General features: G+C 41.1%; 1 protein-coding gene across 2 annotated transcripts; it reads left to right on the forward strand.

Moving 5' to 3' along the window:
- The first annotated feature begins 1,110 nt into the window (after positions 1 to 1,110).
- On the forward strand, positions 1,111 to 21,926 carry cyfip2 (cytoplasmic FMR1 interacting protein 2). Of its 2 annotated transcripts, XM_044206418.1 has the most exons (30): positions 1,118 to 1,314; positions 6,523 to 6,672; positions 6,775 to 6,864; positions 7,602 to 7,679; positions 8,126 to 8,227; positions 8,454 to 8,635; positions 8,730 to 8,826; positions 9,557 to 9,685; positions 9,824 to 9,928; positions 10,022 to 10,110; positions 10,242 to 10,479; positions 10,641 to 10,793; positions 11,354 to 11,493; positions 11,615 to 11,762; positions 12,660 to 12,813; positions 12,970 to 13,126; positions 13,205 to 13,301; positions 13,425 to 13,501; positions 13,605 to 13,713; positions 13,863 to 13,982; positions 14,104 to 14,303; positions 14,385 to 14,472; positions 14,606 to 14,749; positions 14,890 to 14,980; positions 16,545 to 16,675; positions 18,390 to 18,462; positions 18,608 to 18,702; positions 18,782 to 19,020; positions 19,711 to 19,858; positions 19,951 to 21,926. In XM_044206418.1, exons 2-30 carry the CDS (start codon positions 6,556 to 6,558, stop codon positions 20,116 to 20,118), a joined length of 3,759 nt encoding a protein of 1,252 aa, XP_044062353.1. In that variant the 5' UTR covers positions 1,118 to 1,314; positions 6,523 to 6,555; the 3' UTR covers positions 20,119 to 21,926. The 2 variants fall into 2 exon arrangements, with proteins under 2 accessions (XP_044062354.1, XP_044062353.1); XM_044206419.1 differs by lacking the exons at positions 18,390 to 18,462; positions 18,608 to 18,702; positions 18,782 to 19,020; positions 19,711 to 19,858; positions 19,951 to 21,926 and adding an exon at positions 17,108 to 18,226 and having other exon boundaries at positions 1,111 to 1,314.
- Positions 21,927 to 22,600: the final 674 nt, after the last annotated feature.

Below are 22,600 nucleotides of genomic sequence, written 5' to 3' on the forward strand. Positions count from 1 at the left end.
CTACAAAAATGCAGTTTAGATATGGTCACACATAACTGGACATGTAAAAAACTATCATTACCGGGATCAATGTAGTGAGTGTGTGAGATCACAGCATTAACAGGTTTCTGCAGTCAATCAGTCAAGCCAGGCGTTCTGCTCTGCAGGTGTAGTGGCCAAAGATGGAACTACAGGTCACGCAATGCTCTCTGGCCCAGAAAGACTTTGCTATACACACTGACACAAAATATCTACAAACTAAGTCAAAGGTATTAGTATCCATTGCAGGAGAGAGAAAAAAAATGTTAGGAAACGTTCCTGAGAATCACACACATCTAAATGACTATTTCATTCTAGTCTATTTTCACGTAGGTTAGGAAAAACACAGAAAAAGAATAAAGCACATGAATTATGAGCATGGATGTAGTAGACTTACTTATGCATTGGATGAGCACCTGTCATTTCAGTCATTTAGCCTTAAGTGTTAAGTAGACTACATCCATGCAGCCAACCATTTACCCAGTAAAGCAGTCATCTAGCCACTTAACTAACAATGATAACAGCTTAATAATATGTGGGTAGCTTACAGGCCTGAAACACATGTATAATATCATTATGAATTATATATATATATATAACACAATTTAAACTGGAGGATTAATTAAGAATAAAATGACAAGTGGAGCAATATGGCCCCAATGACATATTGCCACCAGGAGTCTGAGATGACTATTATTTAATTTTGTCCTGTCTCATCATTACATTTTTTGTGTAAATTAAAATGATACTGTCTCTAACATGTATCTTTAGAAATCATATATAACAAACAAACAAACAAAACACTACCACCATGAGCATTCATAAAGAGTCTATTTTGATTTTTTTGTCTTTCTCTTTCTCTTTCTCTGTCTATTTCATGCCAAGAGGCAAAGTTCACCTGCTACTCACACACACAAACTACACAACAATACTACTTTTAATGTGAATACATTTGAAGTCTGAAAAGCAGGATTTATTCGCCACAGGTACAACGAAGTTTTCCTTAAAAACAAATTGTACTAATATATGCTCAAATTAAATGAACCAACATGTCGGAGGGGCCCTCATCGTCGCCCATCACTCCGCTGTGACTGTCCCTTTAAGAGAATGCACTTGCAGCCATTTTCTGCTCTTTGTGTGGGGTGGATTAGCACTGGGTAGGTACTGGGCGAAACTAGAGCATCAATCGGCACAGAAGACGAGGAAAAAAAGATCAGCAAACATTGGACCGCCTTCTCCGACCGCGACACCGTCCGCCCGTCTTTGTATATCGCCGGACGGACATGCAATTTACAGGTATGTGGCAAACGTAGCGGTGGATGGAGCCGCAGCGCTAAAGATGAACGGGGCTGGTGATGTGCGCTGGGTAGTGATGATGGCTGGAGACTGGAGAGCTGTTTTTTTTCTCTCTCTCTCTCTCGTCCTCCTCTATACGTACATCATTCCCGTTACTTATCCGCCAAGCAAGATAATGAATAGGTTGATCGCTGAGAGAATCGCCCTCCCGTGAACCGGATCGAGCGTCCCGGTTTTCGCGGATTATTCTGACACATGAATGGGATTCCCGTTAGCTTGCATCGGCATCGTAGCTCACCCTGAGATGGGTGGGGTGAGGAGCGGGTTCCAGTGTGGCAAGTGCACACTGATGAAAGATGGATCACGGAAAGCTGAGCGATTTTCTGACCTGATAACAGCGCTTTCGCCGTACAGCGGCAAGAGGCGTCCGCTGTGATAAGGAGAGGAGCGAATTTGATGCTTCAGCTGGCTCGATTTCACATCGCCGCTTTCATTCTCTTTCATCATTTTCTTTTATGTGTGTGCCTTTTTTTTTTCTCTCTTCTGTGCCGCCGCCTTGACCCATCCTGCCAACAGGGCACAGCATGGAAATGAGATCGGGCGAGTTTCACAGCATTATAGCGGTTTTCACAGCTATCATAGCGGCAGGCCCGTTACTGGTGCACAAATGACAGGTTCACCTACTTCCGTTTCACACAAATGTCTAAACACTGCTGTTTGCTTTTATGCTGAACTCTCCATCTGATCCAATTTTCGCCTCTGGGATTCTTATACATCCACCCAGTGACTGAATACGCTGCTGTTGCAGACTCTCTGAGTTGTAAATCTGTCTGCCAGCCCCTCACCAACAAGCAGTGATGTAATGATGAGGCTGTGGGTGCTGTGCTGCTGCTAATACTGAGCCATACTAAATTACATTATTTATCACCCTAATATACCACTCATATTTCTATTCAAGTCCATTTTAGCTATATAGCCCAAAGTCACACATTTGTCCCAAAGTGCTTTACAGTCTTTCCTTACACCTTCTGTTTGGATATGGGCCCCCTTTAATGGGGGGAAAAAGGAAGAAACCTCAGAAAGAGCCATTTGTCTTCAAGAACAGGACGAACATGCAATAGATGTGGTGTGTAAGAGATTGCAGATGTCTAGATTATTGGTTGCTTATGACACTCAGTCTTGGGGTTATTTCCCTCCGTGATATCACTGTAGTAGTATCCTCTGCTTAAAGATAAATTGAGTAGTTGATCTGTATCAAATGAATGGCTTTTAACTGTTTTAATAATCAGTTCAAGCAAACATGCCAAATATTTACTAGTTCCAGGTTCCCTTAATGTGAGGATTAGCTCCTTTCTCTGTTTTATATCATCGTAAATGGAATGTCTTCGGGGTTTTGGACTTCTTTAGCTGGGCGAAACAAGACATATGAAGAATTGTGATGGACATTTTGTGACAGTTCGTGGAATAAATGAGTAATCAGTTATTCTAAAACAAATAATAGACAGTTTAATCAATAATGAAAATAGCCATTATCAGCCCTTGTAATATCCTCATAATATGACTATTGGAATTCGTTTTGTATTTGAATTTGTTTTGTAGATACATATCATACCATGTTACAAGCATTGATATAGCTATTACCAGAGACATGTCATGTCACATGCAGCTGATAGTACTGTTGCTGTTTTTCTTCTTTCAGTTCAGTAAATTGAGAGACAAAGACAGAAAGACCCTTTGTCTGTCTATCTTTAGACATGTAGACATCAATAACCAACCAACCAAAGAGCCAAAGAAAAGGGAAGCAGAGGTCAACAATGCTGACAAACTATGTTAAGCAAAAACCATTTGTGTTGGCAAAGGCTGGTGAGGTGAGTTTAGGGTTTGTGTTTACCATCCTCTACCTGTCAAGCTTAGTCATATGAGCTTCCCCCCCATTGAATATTCATGTGATGGTCATTGTTGTTGGTCTAAAAGACATGACATCATGGGGATCACGAGACGGCAGCAGTTTTGCGGCGCTGGTCTCTGAAATGACAATCAGCCTGTCAAATACCTCAGCCTGTCAGTGTCCTGCACATGATGACACACTGTAGACTGCACAGATGCTGCTGGAACACACACTTGACTAGTGTCGATGTATGTGTGTTTGACAGTGAATGTGTTGTAAATGATCATGTGTATGCGCGTGTCTAAATGTCTCAAGATTCCCTTTCTTGATCCGATCAGGATCTCATCTTATTGTGAGGATGAATATATATTACAAAGCTAGCCTGGGGGGGTGGGGGGGAATGAGTGGTGTGACCCTGGAGTTGACACACTTTCTCTCACTCTCTGTCTTTCTCTCAGGCAAAATATATTACAGAAAAGCCTAGCTGCACATACTGGTCATGATTTTACTCTACAAATCATCTGTGTTAATGCAGCTTTTTGCTATTTTGGTACTTTTCCTACTCTGTCTTATTCCCATTCTTCTTTTTAGTTGTAATATTTTAAGCACTTCCTCAAAACCTCTGTATCATCATGGTTTAGTGCTGTCATGTGGAGATATGACCCGAGCTCTTGATGTGTAGTAGCTTTAGTTATAATGTCAGATTGGCCGGGGGTGCTATGCATATCATTGATTACATCTCACTTAGTCGTTCCGGTGTACAACAGGCCTACAGCTAGGTTACCAAGTGCCCGGAAGGGAATGAAGGGGCCCTTTGCTTTGTAAAGATGCACACACACAGACAGACACGCCAACTGTTGAACAGAGTCGGGTATAGGGTGGGAAAGTTTATTCAGCCAACCCAGGCTTCAGTCTGCGTCTGTATTCCCAAGCACAGATGGGAGTTTAGTGGCACTGAGCACGTTTGTCTGCCTGACAGAAGCCCTTGTAGCAAGCTGCATGTTTCATTTTCTATAAGCTGAATGGTTAAAAATATCCAACTGAGTCTTCAAAGAATCTGACAATGTGTGAATCCAGGTTGTGAGCAGTGGAAAGAATACAGGAAACAACAGTCTTGTTTTAACTTAAACATTACAAGGTTACAGCAGCAACTAATGGTCTCAATATCTAATATCTCAATATTCAAATCTGCAGGTCTTTTACTTGTTTCATTTTCATACTTGCAGTATATCAAAATTAGTCACATCTTCATTGTTACTTAGACTACTGAGCAGAAATAAAAGGTTTCTGCAAAGGACTACAACTCCCACCCAGTATGTCAGTGGTACCATGTGCTGCTACAATGAAAAATAACGTCTCCCATCATCAGCCATTGTATTATAAAAAATAAAAAAAATCAACATTATCAGTTATACTCAAAAAGGCAGACAAGCACATAGAACAACATAGATTTGACATAAGAATCCAGTAAACCTCACTCTAGATAAATTTACTTTATGAATGGCTTTTTCTCTGCCAATACACTAAAGTGTCACCCGCTTAAGTGTAATTAGAAGTTTCATGACTCGTCCATTTGACTGATTTTGGCCTCCAGGCTGGTGGTTTACCTCGTGCAAATATAACCTTTTGTGTATGTTAATGTTGACAGTTTGATGTGACAGGAAACTCCACCCACCACCTTTTCACGCCATTTGTTATCATATTAGTGTGCCTGCACATTGGGGGCATGTTCAGTGCACAGTGTGTCTCAGTGAATGTATGATGTAGGCATGTGGAAAGGCCATTTAGTGAAAGGATAAAATCTTACATTGGCTTTAAATTTAGACATTTGTCAACATGCTGCTGCTTTGACATTTTAGATGTGTTGACTGCCACTTGTGTGTAGAAGTATTACTGTGTTTGGAAGTAGGTAGGCTCATCTATCTGTTCATTCATTAGTCTGTGGCTGACTTCCAGGACAAATAAAAAGCTGTTTGACTATTTAAGATACCATAACCTGACTTTATCCGTATTAAATATGAAATGACTGTTTACCGTCTGTTACTATAAGCTCTTTGTCTACCTAAGGCAAGGAGAAGAGAGACAGCCATGTTTAGTTTTATCTGCCTCTTTTCTCTTTGCTGTTTTGCCTCTGGCCCTCTCAGCTCTAGTTGTGCTCTCTCTGGCTGTGAATATTAATCTGATTATCGGCCCTGTCAGCCCTGTCTGCCAGGTCAGACATAAAACACATATTTCTGAGAGGCACATGATATATGGGTGGGCGCATACACACTTCTTTGGCTGGGCTGGTGTTTTATAATGAGGAAGAGGGCACTGCAGTGGCTGCACTGATGCTAGGGGTTCTAGGGCTTTATTCCAAGGACGGATCAGATGGAGTACAGTCATTGGGATAACTGTGGATTTTTAAGGCTTATGCCTGAGGTGCATGTACATTCTGTGTTCATATATATCACCCAGTATTCATTTTGATTAATAAAAACACAAAATATCAGCTCACCCTCTTTTTCTGTAGAAAAACGCATTTGCCAGTGGGTCAGCTGGGTTTGCAAAATAGCACATTTTGTGTTTGTCAAATGTCATTCACTGCCAAACCGTTCTTCGCCTCTCTCAGATCAGCAAGATTTCCAGGTCTAGGCATTTCAAGAATTATGTGCTTAAAATACGCCTCTAGTCAAATAAAAATGTTGAAAGGAAACCGTGAGGGGCCTCTGCCCTTTAACTCCTTTAAACTTCAGTCTGCTGTTGACATATTGTGAAATGGGAGAGGATACAGGTGCAGAGTGAACGCACAGAGATACTGCACCGCATTGCCCAAACAGGATTTCATAAGAGGAAGTGGAGGTCTAGACATGTCAAGAGAATATTGGGTGTATTTGTGTGTGAAAAGAAAAATCATCTGACCGTAGCATTTCAATTGTGAGTCACCTTCCTCATTCATTTGATCTGTTGATTCCAATTATCCATTAGCCTATTTTACTATCTATTTCAACCATTTGTCCATTACTTTTAGCTAACTCTTTCATCCGTTTATCCTCCACCGTTAGCTAACTTTTCTGCTCGCGTGCTAATTATTTTTTATGCATTCTTAGTTGCAAACATAGTGTGCAGCTTATCTGACTCAATATGTGGATATATTTATCTACCCAAATAGTATTTTCTATTTTGTCAAACCTACTACATAATCTCTCAACGTACCCCCCTGGCAACAGCAGAATAACCTTAGGGGTACGAGTACAGTCCCATTTCGCATCTTTCTGTAATTGAGCTTGTTCTGCGTCCTTATCTTGTATCCTCGCTCTCTCTTTCTCTATTTCTGTCAGACTGGGGTGTTGTGTGAGTGACCCCTTGTTACCATGACGACCCACGTGACCCTGGAGGATGCTCTGTCCAATGTGGACTTGCTGGAGGAGCTGCCTCTCCCGGACCAGCAGCCATGCATCGAACCCCCTCCCTCCTCTATCATGTACCAGGTACGCACTCACACACACACTGTCGCCGCCACCCACCATCATCCCCGGTTGTTCAGACATTTTCAATGTACCCCTTTCACTCTTTTCTCCCTCCTTCTGCAGGCTAATTTTGACACCAACTTTGAAGACAGGAATGCATTTGTGACCGGCATCGCCCGTTATATAGAGCAAGCTACAGTCCACTCCAGCATGGTGAGAAATGTCCTCCAGTCAAAAAAAAAAAAACCACACATGCCAAGGCTTGCCGTCATATTGGTTTTTACGTCTGATTGGTTGAATCAATTTTTTGTTGTCTATATTTACATAGTTGCTGTTCTCCTTTCAGTGAACACAAACCCAGCTGTGGGAAGCAGCCTCACGCCCTTAAAGAGAGCCTTGTTTTTTGTGAATTGAATCATTCGGCTCTTTTGTTAGGATTTGGCTAGGCCTGTGGCAGGACACACACATACACACTTAGCTCACACACTGGTGAATCAGGCAAGCAATGGACCAGTAAACCTCTTTCCCCTGATGGTGAGTGAATGGAGAGTGTGATTTGACTGGCAAAGAGGGGAAGTAGTGCTTAATTTAACCTTTTATTTAATCAGGAAGTCCAATTGAGGTTGAAGCAGATCTATTTGAGGACACTCTCCTCAGCCAGACTGATGGAGAAATCTGTCTCACCTACTTCTGAATGGAAGAAATGTTTCCCTGGTAAAATATTTATCAAGACCCATTCATCCTGGAATGTGTGACTCGTCTGAGATATATTATATCTCATAATAAGCTCATAATATTTTGTGTTAAGTGGCTTTGCAAAATTTCCATTTGTAACATACACATATTAAACAAGTAAGAGATACAAGCAATTAAGGGATCCACTCAAGGCTTTTGTCAGTTGAATATTTGCTGTAAATTATTTCTTTGCTGTATTTTGTCCATTTGTGCAGAATGAGATGCTGGAGGAAGGACATGAGTATGCTGTAATGCTTTACACTTGGAGAAGCTGCTCCAGAGCCATTCCCCAGGTACACACACACACACACACACACACACACACACACGCTCTTAACAAACCTGATGTCGTTCGGCTGCCGAATAAGAAGCTCAGCTATTAGCATTTTGCCAATACTCTGCATTTACTTGTTTTTGAGTAGCAACATTTAAGATGAATGAGAGATCACACTGTTTTGGAAATTTATTGAGTTCTAATCTAGTCACTGATTTGGAAAACATGTACATAATATACTGTATACTGTACATACGCAATATGTATATAATTTCCCCAAACTGGACAATTACGGCTTACATACATGAAAATAGGAAGCCTTGGTGGTGGGAAAAATATAATGTTTGTAAAGCATAAAGTTTATCTGCAAACAAACTATAATGTTGCATGAACCAGCTGAAGTAAACATACTGTCCTGCTGCTGCAAAATCAAGCTGTGTGAAGGCACCCTCTTGTGTTTGCTAGGTGAAATGCAATGAGCAGCCCAACAGAGTGGAGATTTATGAGAAAACGGTGGAGGTATTAGAACCTGAAGTGACCAAGCTCATGAAGTTCATGTACTTCCAGGTAAGACTACCTTACAGTGTCTGTTATATTTTATGATTAACTGAACCTGAAAAGGTCGAGAGACATGCTAGGCAAAACCCTACAATTGGGTTCATATAATGGCATACATTTTCATTTCATAGTTTGCATAGTTAGATGTCTTTTGGGACACAGAAAGTTGTGTTTTTTTAAAATGTTTTCTTGTCACTAATCAATTCCATATATCCTGATTTCTTTGTCTTTACAGCGGAAAGCCATAGAGCGTTTCTGTAGTGAGGTGAAGCGCCTGTGTCACGCTGAGAGAAGGAAGGACTTTGTGTCTGAGGCCTACCTGCTCACTCTGGGCAAATTTATTAACATGTTTGCAGTGCTCGACGAACTTAAGAACATGAAGTGTAGCGTTAAGAATGATCACTCTGCCTACAAAAGGTAGTGAACCATAAATAAAGGAGTCCTAATCGTCATCATTTTGGGATAGCTTTGTTAGAGCCGAGTTAACATGTCTCTCCTCCTCTGCCTCCAGGGCAGCTCAATTCTTGAGGAAGATGGCCGATCCTCAGTCCATCCAGGAGTCCCAGAACCTCTCTATGTTTTTAGCCAATCACAACAGGATCACTCAGGTTGGTGTGCAGACTCTAGACTTTATAGCGAGTGGTTTAAAAATGTGTAACTATGTGAGGGCACAGAGGATGGAAGATTGGCTTTTTGCCGCAGTTGTAAGATGATTCAAGGCAGTTTTTTCAGTGCATCTTTGTAAGACAAATGAGTCAAAAAGACCTTTTGAGCAAAAGGTGGCTACAAGTGTTTAGCCTGTAATAACAGAATTACAGCAACCCTCTAACCTAATACTCCAGGAAATGACTTGAAAAATGACTCGCTAGATAAACTGAGCGGATGAATGACTCACATTTGTACTTGTGCTATTCCAAAAGTGACGTGACAGATTGTGCAGTCAGAATGAAAGTGTCTTATGGAGCAAATTAGCTATTAACCTAAACATTAACATCTGACCTGCTGAATTCAAGCTGTATTTAACTTACAAAGATTGTACGGGCCCTTATAGAATCAGCTTTTTAATTGACCCATTGAAATTTGAAACATAATAAAAAACATTGTAATTTCTCTTTTACATTTTTTTTTCTGATCTTCTTGACTTTCAAGGTGTTCATGCAGTATTGTAAATGTTGATACTTATATATATACATACATACATACATACATACATACACACATACATACATACATACATACATGCATACATGCAGGGTAGAATGAGCCCTTTCTGGGATTTGCCTGTAAATGAATTTATCCGAAGGTGACCTGTTGTTCCATCTCTGTTTCTGCACGTAGTGCCTGCACCAACAGTTGGAGGTGATTCCTGGCTACGAGGAGCTTTTGGCAGACATTGTCAACATCTGTGTAGACTATTATGAGAACAAGATGTATTTGACACCCAGTGAGAAACACATGCTGCTTAAGGTACACACACTTTAATTTTTTTTGTTTTTATTTTGACATCTTTACCTGCCGGCAGCCTATAACAGCCAACAGTCTGATCTTTTGCTGGCTAAATGTCCTTTGCTGATGTAAAACAAATCACCTCTCTCTGTGTGTCAGGTGATGGGCTTTGGTCTGTACCTGATGGATGGGAATGTGAGTAATATCTACAAACTAGATGCCAAAAAGAGGATCAACCTGAGCAAGATTGACAAGTTCTTCAAAGTAAGGCTTTTGCTTTTTCAGCATCTCTTTTTATCCAGAGTTGTATTTGTGTGCACTATGTAAGTGTGAGCCATTCTTCTCTGTGTTGTTCAGCTCCAAGTGGTGCCGCTATTTGGAGACATGCAGATTGAGTTGTCGCGCTACATTGAGACAAGTGCTCACTACGAAGAAAACAAGTCCAAGTAAGAGGACCTGTCTGGCCATCTACATGCCTAGATTACAGAAATGCTCTCAACCACAAACAATTCTTGACCTCCGTGCCATCTGCTCCCACCCACCCACCAACCCTCCATCTTCTCCATTTTGTGCCCAGGTGGACGTGCACCCAGAGCAGCATCTCGCCGCAGTACAACCTGTGTGAGCAGATGGTGCAGATCAGGGAGGACCACATCCGTTTCATCTCGGAGCTGGCGCGCTACAGCAACAGCGAAGTGGTGACGGGCTCGGGCCTGGACAGCCAGAAGTCCGACGAGGAGTACCGAGAGCTGTTCGACCTCGCTCTGAGGGGTCTGCAGCTGCTGTCCAAGTGGAGCACGCACGTCATGGAAGTTGTGAGTAAAAGCGAGGGTTTGCTCGTGTTTGTGTGTATGTGGGTGGGGAAAATAATTGTGCAGCAGTCAATATGTGTGGGTTTTGGTATGAAAAGGTTTGTGGTTTTTGCCATTGATCGTTAAAGCTTTGATCTATTTATTGCTCTATTTGTCTCTTTCAGTACTCGTGGAAGCTGGTCCATCCCACAGATAAATTCTGTAACAAGGACTGCCCAGGCACAGCGGAGGAGTATGAACGGGCCACACGTTACAATTACACCAGTGAGGAGAAATTTGCTTTGGTGGAGGTCATTGCCATGATCAAGGGGCTGCAGGTAAAACACTGGTGTACATATATGAGTGGATGCAGATAAGCAGCTTATTTAGTCAGAAAATTGCATCAAACTTGAGAAAGTACCCACCAAACAGCTTTCATGTCGACCATTGTTAAACACATTTATTTGCTTTCTTGCTGAGAGTTAGATGAGAAGATCAATACCACTCTCATATCAGTGGTATCTGTCAAAGCTACGTTTCACAGAAGCCAGATAGCTTAGCTTAGCATAAAGACTGGAAACAGGGGGAAATGGTTAGCCTGGCTCTATCTATCCTCAGATTTTGGAAGAAGTAATTTCACTTTTTGTGGAAAAATCATATCAAACACAAATTATATTCAGAGTATTTAAGTATTTAAGTCTTAAAACATGTCTGGAGGACATTTTTTAGGGACAGATATGAGAGTGGTATTGTGCTTCTCATCTAACTCTCTGCAAGAAAGCGAATAAGTGTATTTCCCAAAATGTTAGATGATTCCTTTAATAGCAAGTTGATGGTCAGTAGTTCGTACGACCAAGATGTCGATGATGATCACGGTGCTGTGTAATGAACTGTGTAGGTTCTGATGGGCCGAATGGAGTCAGTGTTTAACCAGGCCATCAGGAATACCATCTACGCAGCGCTGCAGGACTTTGCCCAGATGACCCTTAGAGAGCCTCTGCGCCAGGCTGTACGCAAAAAGAAGAACGTCCTCATTAGGTACATGTGCACAGTGATGATCGGATCAAAAGTACATTGAACTTAATCTTATGGCTCTCGTGCTTTTGACTCTTAAAGACTTAAAGTATATACACTATAATCCAGTTATCTTTGTCTGTAGTGTTCTTCAGGCCATTCGAAAGACCGTCTGTGACTGGGAGGGGGCGAGGGAACCTCCAAATGACCCCTGTCTGAGGGGAGAGAAGGACCCAAAAGGTGGTTTTGATATTAAAGTGCCACGCAGGGCTGTAGGACCTTCCAGCACACAGGTAAGACATGGGACAGAACAGGGTTGTAGTACATTCTGGAAGTTTAACAGCTAAGCTATCCAACTGACGCTGTGGTAAATGAATGGCTTGAGTTTTTTCTTTACGGGGCAAACACGAACCTGACGCAAATGACTGTTCGTGGTGGGTCGCTGTGGGCTTTAAGTGCAGAGGATGTGATGAAATTTGACTTGTAGTACAGGCTTGCTGTTTATAAATTATCTTTATCTTGCAGTACTGTTCCCATACAATACCCATATTTACTCCAACAAGGCTGCTTGGGGAAAGAAGCTGAAATACTGTTGGTTCTGTCTGTTCTGTCCAAAACAAAGTAAATGAGTCCAAACTTTCTCATATGTAGAGCAATCTTCTGAACTAGTTAGAATTTTACTTCTTGCAGGTCTAATGTTCGACACATCTTCTGACCTTACTCATTCAGTTTTTGTCAAATGAGGCTCATCTTTTGACATGCGGTGTGAGAGCAGAGTGAGTTATAGTGGATGGTGTAATGCTCCCCTAGTTACATCCTGTAGACACCAGGACAGAATAGAGAAGGAGTGGATTAGGAGACAAGAGAATGAAAGAAGCTACACAGTTTTGTGGCTGGTGAAGTGTTTCTCTCTGCACTATAGCTAAATGATTTTGTTGGACCTCTTTTAACAAGGGTTTTATTCTGAAGGTTAAAAATAATTTTCCCATTCCTTTTCCTCCCAAAGTAGTGCTTTTTTTTCTCTATTGAATCAACCCCATGCAACATGCAAAGTATGGTCAGAAAATGATTTTTGATAATGTGGTGGCACTGGTATATGATGTTCATTTAATTCGCTTCCTAAAAATTTGCTGTGAGTAATAGGAGGCTTTTTACTTTTTATATTTTTTACCTTTGTCTCCCCTCTGCAGCTGTACATGGTGCGCACCATGCTGGAATCACTGATAGCAGATAAGAGTGGCTCTAAGAAGACTCTCCGCAGCAGTCTGGATGGACCCATAGTGGTGGCCATAGAAGACTTCCACAAACACTCGTTCTTCTTCACACACCTGCTCAACTTCAGCGGTGAGTAGAAACTCTCAGCATAGATTGCAAACAAACAAACAAAAATGATCAGATCATATTGAAGCCACATGATCTGATTTTCAAATTAATTGCATTGCCTGTAGATCTGTAGACATTTATTTTTCTGCTCCCCGCTTGTGTCCTTCCACTGTCCAGAGGCCCTGCAGCAGTGCTGTGACCTGTCCCAGCTGTGGTTCAGAGAGTTCTTCCTGGAGCTGACCATGGGTCGCAGAATCCAGTTCCCCATTGAGATGTCCATGCCCTGGATCCTTACCGACCACATCCTGGAGACCAAGGAGCCCTCCATGATGGAGTAAGACAAAACTTCCAGTGAAAAAACCCAAGATTGTGTTTGTAGACTTTATTATAACTACCATTCTCCCTCCTCCAGATATGTGCTGTACCCTCTAGACTTGTATAATGACAGCGGCTACTACGCTCTCACTAAGTTCAAGAAACAGTTCCTTTATGATGAAATCGAGGCTGAGGTAAAGTCTTATGGCCCTCACTTGAATTAGTCTCATTTAAAATTCAAATGCACTGATCTTTATCCCAGTGTTTCTCTTTAAAAACAACATCTTCATAGTTTCATAGTTTCTTCTTCTTCTTAGGTAAACCTCTGCTTTGACCAGTTTGTCTACAAGTTAGCAGATCAGATATTTGCCTACTACAAAGCAATGGCTGGAAGGTAGGAGAAGTGACTTCCCCTTTATCCATTTGAAGTTATTGGCAGATATTGCAGCAGTCTCTGCAAACTTCATCTACTAAATCACATGCTGTGTGGTTCACAGTGTCCTCTTAGACAAGCGCTTCAGAGCCGAGTGTAAAAACTATGGCGTGATCATCCCGTACCCTCCATCAAACCGCTACGAGACGCTGCTCAAACAGAGACACGTACAGGTACTGGAAACATGAAAGCAGTCCTCTATGGCTCATCTATGGTTCCTTATTTCTGTTCTACTTCTCATTTTGGCCTTCATGGAATACCTTTTGGCATTTTATTTGTGTGCAGTACTGTATTTCTCAACCATTCCTCCTGTGTCTTGCAGCTGCTAGGTCGCTCTATTGACCTGAACCGTCTGATCACCCAGAGGATCTCGGCGGCGATGTACAAGTCCCTGGACCATGCCATCAGCCGCTTTGAGAGCGAGGACCTCACTTCTATAGTGGTAAGATCACACAACAGGGATACACATTCCAAAACTAACAGGACACACTAATAAAACTAAGCTTTCCCCTACATATCCTCCATCAACTTCCTCATACAAATTCTGTATGCCTCCGTGACAGGAGCTGGAGTGGCTGCTGGAGATCAACAGACTAACCCACCGCCTCCTGTCCAAGCACATGACCCTGGACAGCTTTGACGCCATGTTCCGCGAGGCCAACCACAACGTCTCGGCTCCCTACGGACGAATCACGCTCCACGTCTTCTGGGAGCTCAACTTCGATTTCCTCCCCAACTACTGCTACAACGGATCCACAAACCGGTCAGTTTGTTGGTGTATGTTTGTAGAGATACATTGTTTTTCTTTTCTTTTTTCTGGTTTTAAACATTGTTTTCTCTTCAGCTTTGTACGCACAGCCATTCCCTTCACCCAGGAGCCTCAAAGAGACAAGCCAGCCAACGTGCAGCCTTACTACCTGTATGGGTCCAAGGTAAGCCACTGATGGCTTGTATTTGATATTACAGTGAAGATTTTCCTAAAATCTTGTAGCAGCATGTGTAAAGGAAACCTGTCTTCCTACCGTTCCAGATTAACACTGTTTCTGTGTCTTCCTCTCTTCACAGCCCCTGAACATTGCCTACTCCCACATATATAGCTCCTACAGAAACTTTGTTGGCCCGCCCCACTTCAAGACCATCTGCCGTCTCCTTGGTTACCAAGGCATTGCTGTAGTGATGGAGGAGCTGCTTAAGATTGTCAAGAGCCTGGTATTTATCTTAATTTTCCATTGCATCCCTAAAAATCTGTCCCCTTCCCCTCAGTGTGCTGGATTCTTACAGTGAATTCTTTTGTGCCCTCTCTTCCCCTCGCCTGCTGTGTTCTATCCATCTTCCTTGTCACTTTGCAGTTACAGGGCACCATACTGCAGTACGTAAAAACACTGATAGAAGTCATGCCCAAGATCTGCCGCCTACCGCGCCACGAGTATGGCTCCCCAGGTGAGCTTATAGTCCCCACTGTTACTTTGAATAGAGTGCATGCAGGGTTATATCAGCATATTTGCAACACCAATTTTCATGCCATTTAAGCTGTGAAAAGTTATACTTACATTTAGATGCATAGAAGAGTGGCAGACATATTGAAAATGGTGAATTTTGTGTCATGTCATCACTTCAGTAAATAATATGATCACATTAACCTGGTCAGCTGAAGATGTTTTTACTGTTATATTTTAGAGTAGTGGGCTACACCTGGACGCATGACACAAAACTACCTTTCTCTCCAAAAGTGATGTTGGGTTTTCACCTCTGAATGATTCTGCCTCATTTTAAACACCTTGTTTCAACAAGACATATGTTAAAGTAAGAGACCAGGATGTGTTCAAAATGCCTTGTCAGCTGCTGATTTTTAGCCATGCTAGCTACATAGCAAATGTTAGCATGCTAACATAGCATGCTCAACGCGCGGCTGTGCCGAAGTACAGCCCCACATAGCCGCTAGTATGGCTGTAAACTCTTAATCTTGTTTTTTTTTTTTTTTTTAGTTTTTAACCTTTTTCCCTCACTCCACACCCCTCACTTACACAAGCGCATAAACAAATATACACAGAAATGCATTCACAGATTTACCTGAAAACTGAACCCTACTTGAGTCAAATAAATGGGCAATGGGTCTATTTTTATTTTTTTTGCTACATTCAATACACTTCCATGCAGTTCCATTTCCATTTTAATACCAGCACTAACCTCCTCCTTGCTAACCAATCTAGTGTTCTGTGCACATGCTGCCTCTGAGTGAAGTCAGGGCTTGGAAACACTGAACATTACTGGAATCAAATAGCCAGTGTTGTAAAACATTTCGGAGGGGTGTACTGTAAATGAGCCAATTGGGGATGGAGTGGGGAAAATAGCAACTCTGCTGACTGCTGCAATGGAAATCAAGTTTGGGATAGGTGGCATAATGTAAATAAAACAAATACAGAAAGAGTTATACATTTTCTATTTGTCAACATGCAATACAGAAATAAAATAAAAATTATCTCTGAAAAGGACCAGAAATGCTTTAAAATCTAGATCGGACATACAAAAGTGTCCCTTTTTAAAGTGCAAAAGATGCTTTACTTTTCTACCTGCTTTTCATCTTTGTGCATTTCCTGACCTGCCTCCGTGCATTTTGGCCACAGCTGTGTGTGCAGATTAGAGGCCAGTCAGATGGGATAGCCCTATGAGGAGGGCTTAGTAATCTGTAGATTACTGATGTTCTGTACCCTGAGTTCTGTACCTGGCTTACTGCCTGTGATCTTACTGTCAGCAGTTAATGATCCTCCCGTCCTCTGCTGTGCGGGCCTAATGCTCGGACCAAATGTGGGTCAGGGCAGCTGGGCAGATCCGCTGACATCATCCTGATTCATTTGGGTAGCAATAGATGTAATGAGGCATTAAAGAGTGCTCACTGCTTGGCTGTACGTTTGCCTGTGGGAACAAAAAGGTGGTTCACTTATAGATTTTGTGTGTGGATTTAGCGAGGTACCATGGCTGTATTTTTCCATTTCTGCCATTCCAGGTATCCTGGAGTTCTTCCACCATCAGCTCAAGGATATCATTGAGTATGCTGAGCTGAAGACAGATGTCTTCCAGAGCTTAAGGGAGGTGGGAAATGCCATCCTCTTCTGCCTGCTCATCGAGCAAGCTCTGGTAGGATATTTCCTTTACAAGTTTCCATTTCCCTTCAAACTGTTATATTATTATACCCCTGTCCCTGTCTCACTCTTCTTTCTTTGTTGTTTTGACATGTGTTTATTTCTGTACTTTCTTACCACATTAGTTGTCTCCCTTTATTCCACTTTTTTCCCAACCTTTTCACTGTTAATTCCTGGTTCCTGAGCATGCTCAGTGAGCGGAACGGCTAATGTGTAGCTGTCTTGACTGCCATGGTTTTGTGTGGGTGACCAATAAACCTGGGAGCTTGAAAGTTTCGGCCTAACTTATGATGTTGATTCACATCCTAATGTCATGGACAGAAACAGTCAGGCCCCCAGTCTGTGTGCCCCCAAGTATGTTTAGTCTGTGATGTTTTTTTTCTGAAATACAACTCTATTTTTCATTACACGCTGGCAACTACCACAGGTGGTAAGGATTTAGGTTTTGTCATTAGTATCAAAATAACACAAGAGACTGAATGTCTTTTTCTCTTGTATCTCTTGTTGGTTTGGGCTGCTGTGTTTCTGTTTCTTCTTTTTCACCATGTTAGTTTGGCACACATGGTTTCACCTCCAATCAGCCATGGAAGCAAAAGGACCGAGACAACTTTAGTTTTTTATACAAAAGCCTAAAGAAATTATTTGTATTTGAAGACAGATATTAAATCAGGACAATTCATTAAGTCAAAAAAAAGAACAAGACACACATTTGGCTGCTGTATTATAGACTTATGTCCTTGTCTTCCATGGCAGAGGTGATAGTACATTTCTGGTTGATTGTTGGTACAGTCTTGTGCTTAACTCTGCACTTCTTCCGGTCTTCTGGTTCTGGGTGCTTGTGATGCATGTCTACTTTGTACCATTTCTGTCTGACTGCACTGAACCGTGTGTATAGGGTGTTTGTGTGTATGTTGGTTTGGACTGCCTGTAGCTGTGCGTGTGTGTGTGTGTGTGTGTGTGTTCGGGTGTGTGTCTTGCTTTTTTATCATTGCATGGCTCTCTTTTCTCATTCGTCACCTGTTAGTTTCAAGATGCTGCTTCGATGCATTTAGTTTGATTTATAGCATGTTGTCTTGACTAACAATTACCGTAACAACCACCTAGCTAAATAAGATGGACAAGTGACTCTGTCAGCATGACTTCACATAGCTAAAATACCACTAACACTGACATTTTACCCAGAAGGTTGGGAGTTTATTAAGACGGTTGTAAACTTGACCTCTTGCTTCTAAATCAGATTAGATGGGATTTTGTATTTAGAGTTTGGCAAATTATAATCCCGCTAATATTGGCCTGTCATCATGGCTTGATAAACATAGCCTCATGATACACACAGACACACTCAGTTATCTTATCTCCTTCTCTGCATAAGCTGTAGATAGTGTTGAATAATCCATCAGCATACTGCCACAGTATGGAGCTCATGGCAGTTTTCTTATACCTTTCAGTGTTTTAAAATATGCTTTAAAAGCTATTGTTTTTAGTTATAGCACAACTCTATTTCAACCTAATTGATTGTGAGACTAAGTTAAGGAATTCAGCTGGAAGTATTAGGTGGGTTCTTTTAAAATTTACATTTTTTTCTTTAAAAAAAAAAAAAAACATCATCTCATGGCTACCTGCATGCTCTGTAAGGATGTCCATAAAGCAAAGTGGGTGATGTTCTCTGAATTAAAATGACCCTGTCTTGTGTTATGCTTGAATCTTAGTCACAGGAGGAAGTGTGTGACCTGCTTCATGCCGCCCCCTTCCAGAACATTCTGCCCAGAGTCTACATCAAAGGTATACAAAAGGGTTACAGGCAGTAAAATAAAAGCAGATGGGTAAAAGAAATCGAATTACTCGTGTCCAGTCCAGTGCCCATTGATTTATGTGTCATTTTTGTACAATATGTACATGTCCCTCCTTGTGTTTGTGTGTTGCACAGAGGGAGAGCGTCTGGAGGTGAGGATGAAAAGGCTGGAAGCAAAGTACGCCCCTCTCCACCTTGTGCCTCTAATTGAGAGGTTGGGAACCCCACAGGTTAGTTCAACACCACTCTGTCTTTAAGAAGGCTGACAGGCATAAAATATTAAAGTATTGTGGCTGTTCTTTTTACCAGCAAATTGCCATTGCCCGTGAGGGGGACCTGCTGACCAAAGAGCGTCTCTGCTGCGGCCTTTCCATGTTTGAAGTCATCCTGACACGCATCCGCAGTTTCCTACAGGACGGGGTGTGGCGTGGGCCTCCGCCCACCAATGGTGTGATGCATGTTGACGAGTGTATGGAGTTCCACCGCCTGTGGAGTGCCATGCAGTTTGTCTACTGCATCCCTGTGGGAACGCACGAGTTCACAGCAGAGTAAGTAGCACCCGGCTGGTGTGTGTACTGTAGGAGTGTGTTTGCAGATGTGTTTGTCTTTTTCAGTTATCAACCGCATATGCAGCCAAACATGGTTTTAGAAATTTAAATAGTTTGTTGGTTTGCCAATATGGAATGCAAATGCTCTCTAAAAAATAGGTAATATTTTACCCTTACTTTTTTCGTGGAGGAATTTGTGTAGTTGTCTTTTTTTTTTTGTTTGAAAGCTTGATCTGAAACACCAGTGTATAAACAAACACTCATGGCTGATGGTGAAGGTAAGTTGGCATGTGTGAAAAGATGTGATAAAGCTTGAGGGAAACAGACTTTTTCAGTACATCTTGATGTTGCAGCATCTACTTCTGCTCCTTCTGCGGTAGACGAAGCATTCATATAATGCTGCCACTCATGCCATGGCTCTACTGCAGTAGGACTGCTGAAAACAAATAAAACGAAATGAAGAGCGTGGAGTTGTGGCGTGCCTACATGACCACACCTTGGTTGAACTCCAGACAGGGACCATTTTTGCATGTCGCTCCTTTAAAAACACTAGAGGGTACACTTGGATCAGAAGAGACAAGCTACTATTGCTCAATTATTCTGCTGAAATTTCTTTTGAAATTCATTTAAGACTTGTGCCTCACTTTAATGGAAACATAACTCGTGTGTTATACGTGCCTTGCCTTCTAGGCAGTGCTTTGGGGATGGGCTGAACTGGGCCGGCTGTGCCATCATTGTGCTGTTGGGACAGCAGCGTCGCTTTGACCTCTTTGACTTCTGCTACCACCTGCTCAAAGTCCAAAGACAGGACGGCAAGGATGAGATCATCAAAAATGTGGTGGGTATACTTGGTCCACTACATTTACTCACATTCATTAACACACCTCTTGATATTATCTGATTTATTTCCTTTTCTGTTTTCATCCACAGCCCCTGAAGAAGATGGCAGACCGCATTAGGAAGTACCAGATCCTCAACAATGAGATCTTTGCCATCCTCAACAAGTACATGAAGGCAGTGGAGACAGACAGTTCCACTGTGGAGCACGTTCGCTGTTTCCAGCCTCCTATACACCAATCCCTGGCTACCACCTGTTGAAAAAGACCATTCACACATAGTGTACACACACACACACACACACACACACACACACACTCAAATACACATAGTTGTGATACTAATTTCTGCCTCTTCCTGGTCTTGTAGATTACCACGATGGCTCCACACTGGCTTTAAGAATCCAAAGACAAATCCTCTCAAACTGTTCCTCTCTTTAAAATGTGGCTGTCTTTGAATTCTCGAAGCATTAACCCCTAGAAGTGGACCAGGCCGGAGGTGGAAGTGTATATTCACGCCGTTTCTTTTTTTTATTTTACTATCTGTGTGGCTCTCACCCAGACTCATGCATGCCTTCTCTTATTCCTTCTGCTGCACACCTGTGGATTGGACCACTGACACAAATGCCAAAAGAGTATCTCTATCCTATAGTCTGAAGCCACTTGTTTGAAGTCACAGCCATTGGGACTCAAAAATGCCTTTTAGAATTTGCAGTCAAGAGCTGAGACAAAAGTAAATCTAACAAGGTTTAAATAAAATACTAAATAATGCAACAAAATAACACATTTTCTAAGTTATATAATGATCTTTTAAGTGAAACATGGTGCTCTTAAGTGCTACTGCAGCTACTAGCAGTACTAGCACAGGCACCAGGACACCTGTGCTACCATTATGCGTGTCCTCTATTATGACCCAAACCTGTTTATTGTGATACATTTCAAACACTTCACTCATTTGTATGATAATCTGGTCTGCCCATGTTCATGATACAGTGTCTATCATTGCTTTTTCTTCACTTGCTTGCTTTCAAAGGAATGAAGGTACATCACATTCTTTATTTGCTTTTATTTATCTAACCGCATCTGGTTTTCTTGCTTTCCTCCTGACACATTTTTATTTGGTACCAGTTCCACTGTAAATTTCACTGTTGAACTAAGTGAAGTGTTGAGTGTTGTAATTGTTCTTGTTTTTAATTATTAATATTTTAATTTACACATCCTTGGTATACTTGCCTCTCTACTGCTGGCTGGAAACCTCATCAACTGTTTTTGTTTTGTGTATTTTGTCTGTTGGAAAGATTTTTATATTCTGTACATGAATACAGTGATATTATTTACAATTTAGGAAAAGACACATCTTCATCTGGGTAAATGTGTTTGCTTTTTCAAAATAAAAAAAACAACAACAAAAGAAACAAGATTAGAAAATACCTCTAGGTTGTATAAAGAGTGCTGTACTAGGTTAACCTGTTTTGAGTGTGAATGGATGATGTTGGTCTAGCAGACCAATGAAATACTCTGCACATGTAGGAAAAGAAACCTTAACTAAAATGTCAGTTATAATTCAAGGGCAGTGTCCTAAATATAGTCAGTATTTACTATTGTTGGACTTTTGCTTTAGATTTAGCAGTGTTATCAAAATATGCAAAAATTGTCCCTATTTTCTTTTCATATGAAGGAAAACAAATGAATTATTAAGAAGTAACCCTCCCCAAACAGCCCTGTGGTTTTTTTCTGCTCTGTTTTGAATGAACAAAGTTTCTTTTGTAACTCCAGTGTCTTTTTATCATATTTATTCAACTCAGACGTATTGTTCATTTAAAGGTTAATCTAGTAAAAATGAAGGTACCAATGTATCATCTCAAAACCTTAGCATGGCAAGTGTAATTTATTGTCATCAATGGCTCCATTTGTGACACGAGGCTTTGTTTATGATATTGTTGTACAAGTGACCATGTTTTGAAGTACAAAAAAATGGAGAAAAGGAATATAAACTGTACAACAATGGTCCTGCAAAGGATTTGAAATTATGTTGTATTTCCATGAAATAAAAAATGTTTAACTGAAAAACATTTGTGTTGTGTTAACGATGCTGGTTTGCATCCTCTTAGAAGTGCTCCTCTTAGACTCATTCTGAGTATTAAAGTTGTAAACAGATGGCCTTTTCCCCTCATATGTAGATAACTTAATTAGCTGGGCAGGTTTGTTGACTGACTGATGTGCACACAGGGCCATAGTTCAATGATGAGAATTTAAGAAAAGTTTAGTTTTGAAACAAAACAACATTTAGACCTTAATGTAGAAAGATACAATTTTCAGAAAATATAACTGAACAGTTAAATAATTAAATTAAATAAAATGATTGAAAAAGTGATTTTGGTCTGGTTGGCTAAATGTAGACCTCAGTATTTCCAAAAAGTTATTGTTTGTTATGTTAATACTTAAGTTAATTTCCTACACAGAGTCTACATGTCCACAACTAAGAAAACCATGAAAACTATATGACCAAACAGCTCTGTATGAACTATTATAGCATCCTATCCCATTTTCTTCTATGCATTCCAACACAGATGCCTGTATTTTCAGTTCTTAAGATATAATGAAAATTCAGCATAGGAGCATCTTTTTTAGAAAGATTATGCTGTTTAGGTATGAAACTCTGTGATAGACTGGCTATATAAATATATATATTTGATAATTGATGGATGGATAGTATACATAGTACAAATACTTTATAATACTAC

This window comes from Siniperca chuatsi, linkage group LG8 (genome assembly GCF_020085105.1).
Source record: "Siniperca chuatsi isolate FFG_IHB_CAS linkage group LG8, ASM2008510v1, whole genome shotgun sequence".
Classification (NCBI taxonomy): Eukaryota; Metazoa; Chordata; class Actinopteri; order Centrarchiformes; family Sinipercidae; genus Siniperca; species Siniperca chuatsi.

Coding starts and splice junctions, on each gene's coding strand:
- cyfip2 (XM_044206418.1), top strand. CDS start 6,556: ATGACGACCCACGTGACCCTGGAGGATGCTCTGTCCAATGTGGACTTG. Junction 8,827..9,556: donor ATCACAACAGGATCACTCAG/GTTGGTGTGCAG, acceptor TTCTGCACGTAG/TGCCTGCACCAACAGTTGGA. Junction 19,859..19,950: donor ATGAGATCATCAAAAATGTG/GTGGGTATACTT, acceptor TTTCATCCACAG/CCCCTGAAGAAGATGGCAGA.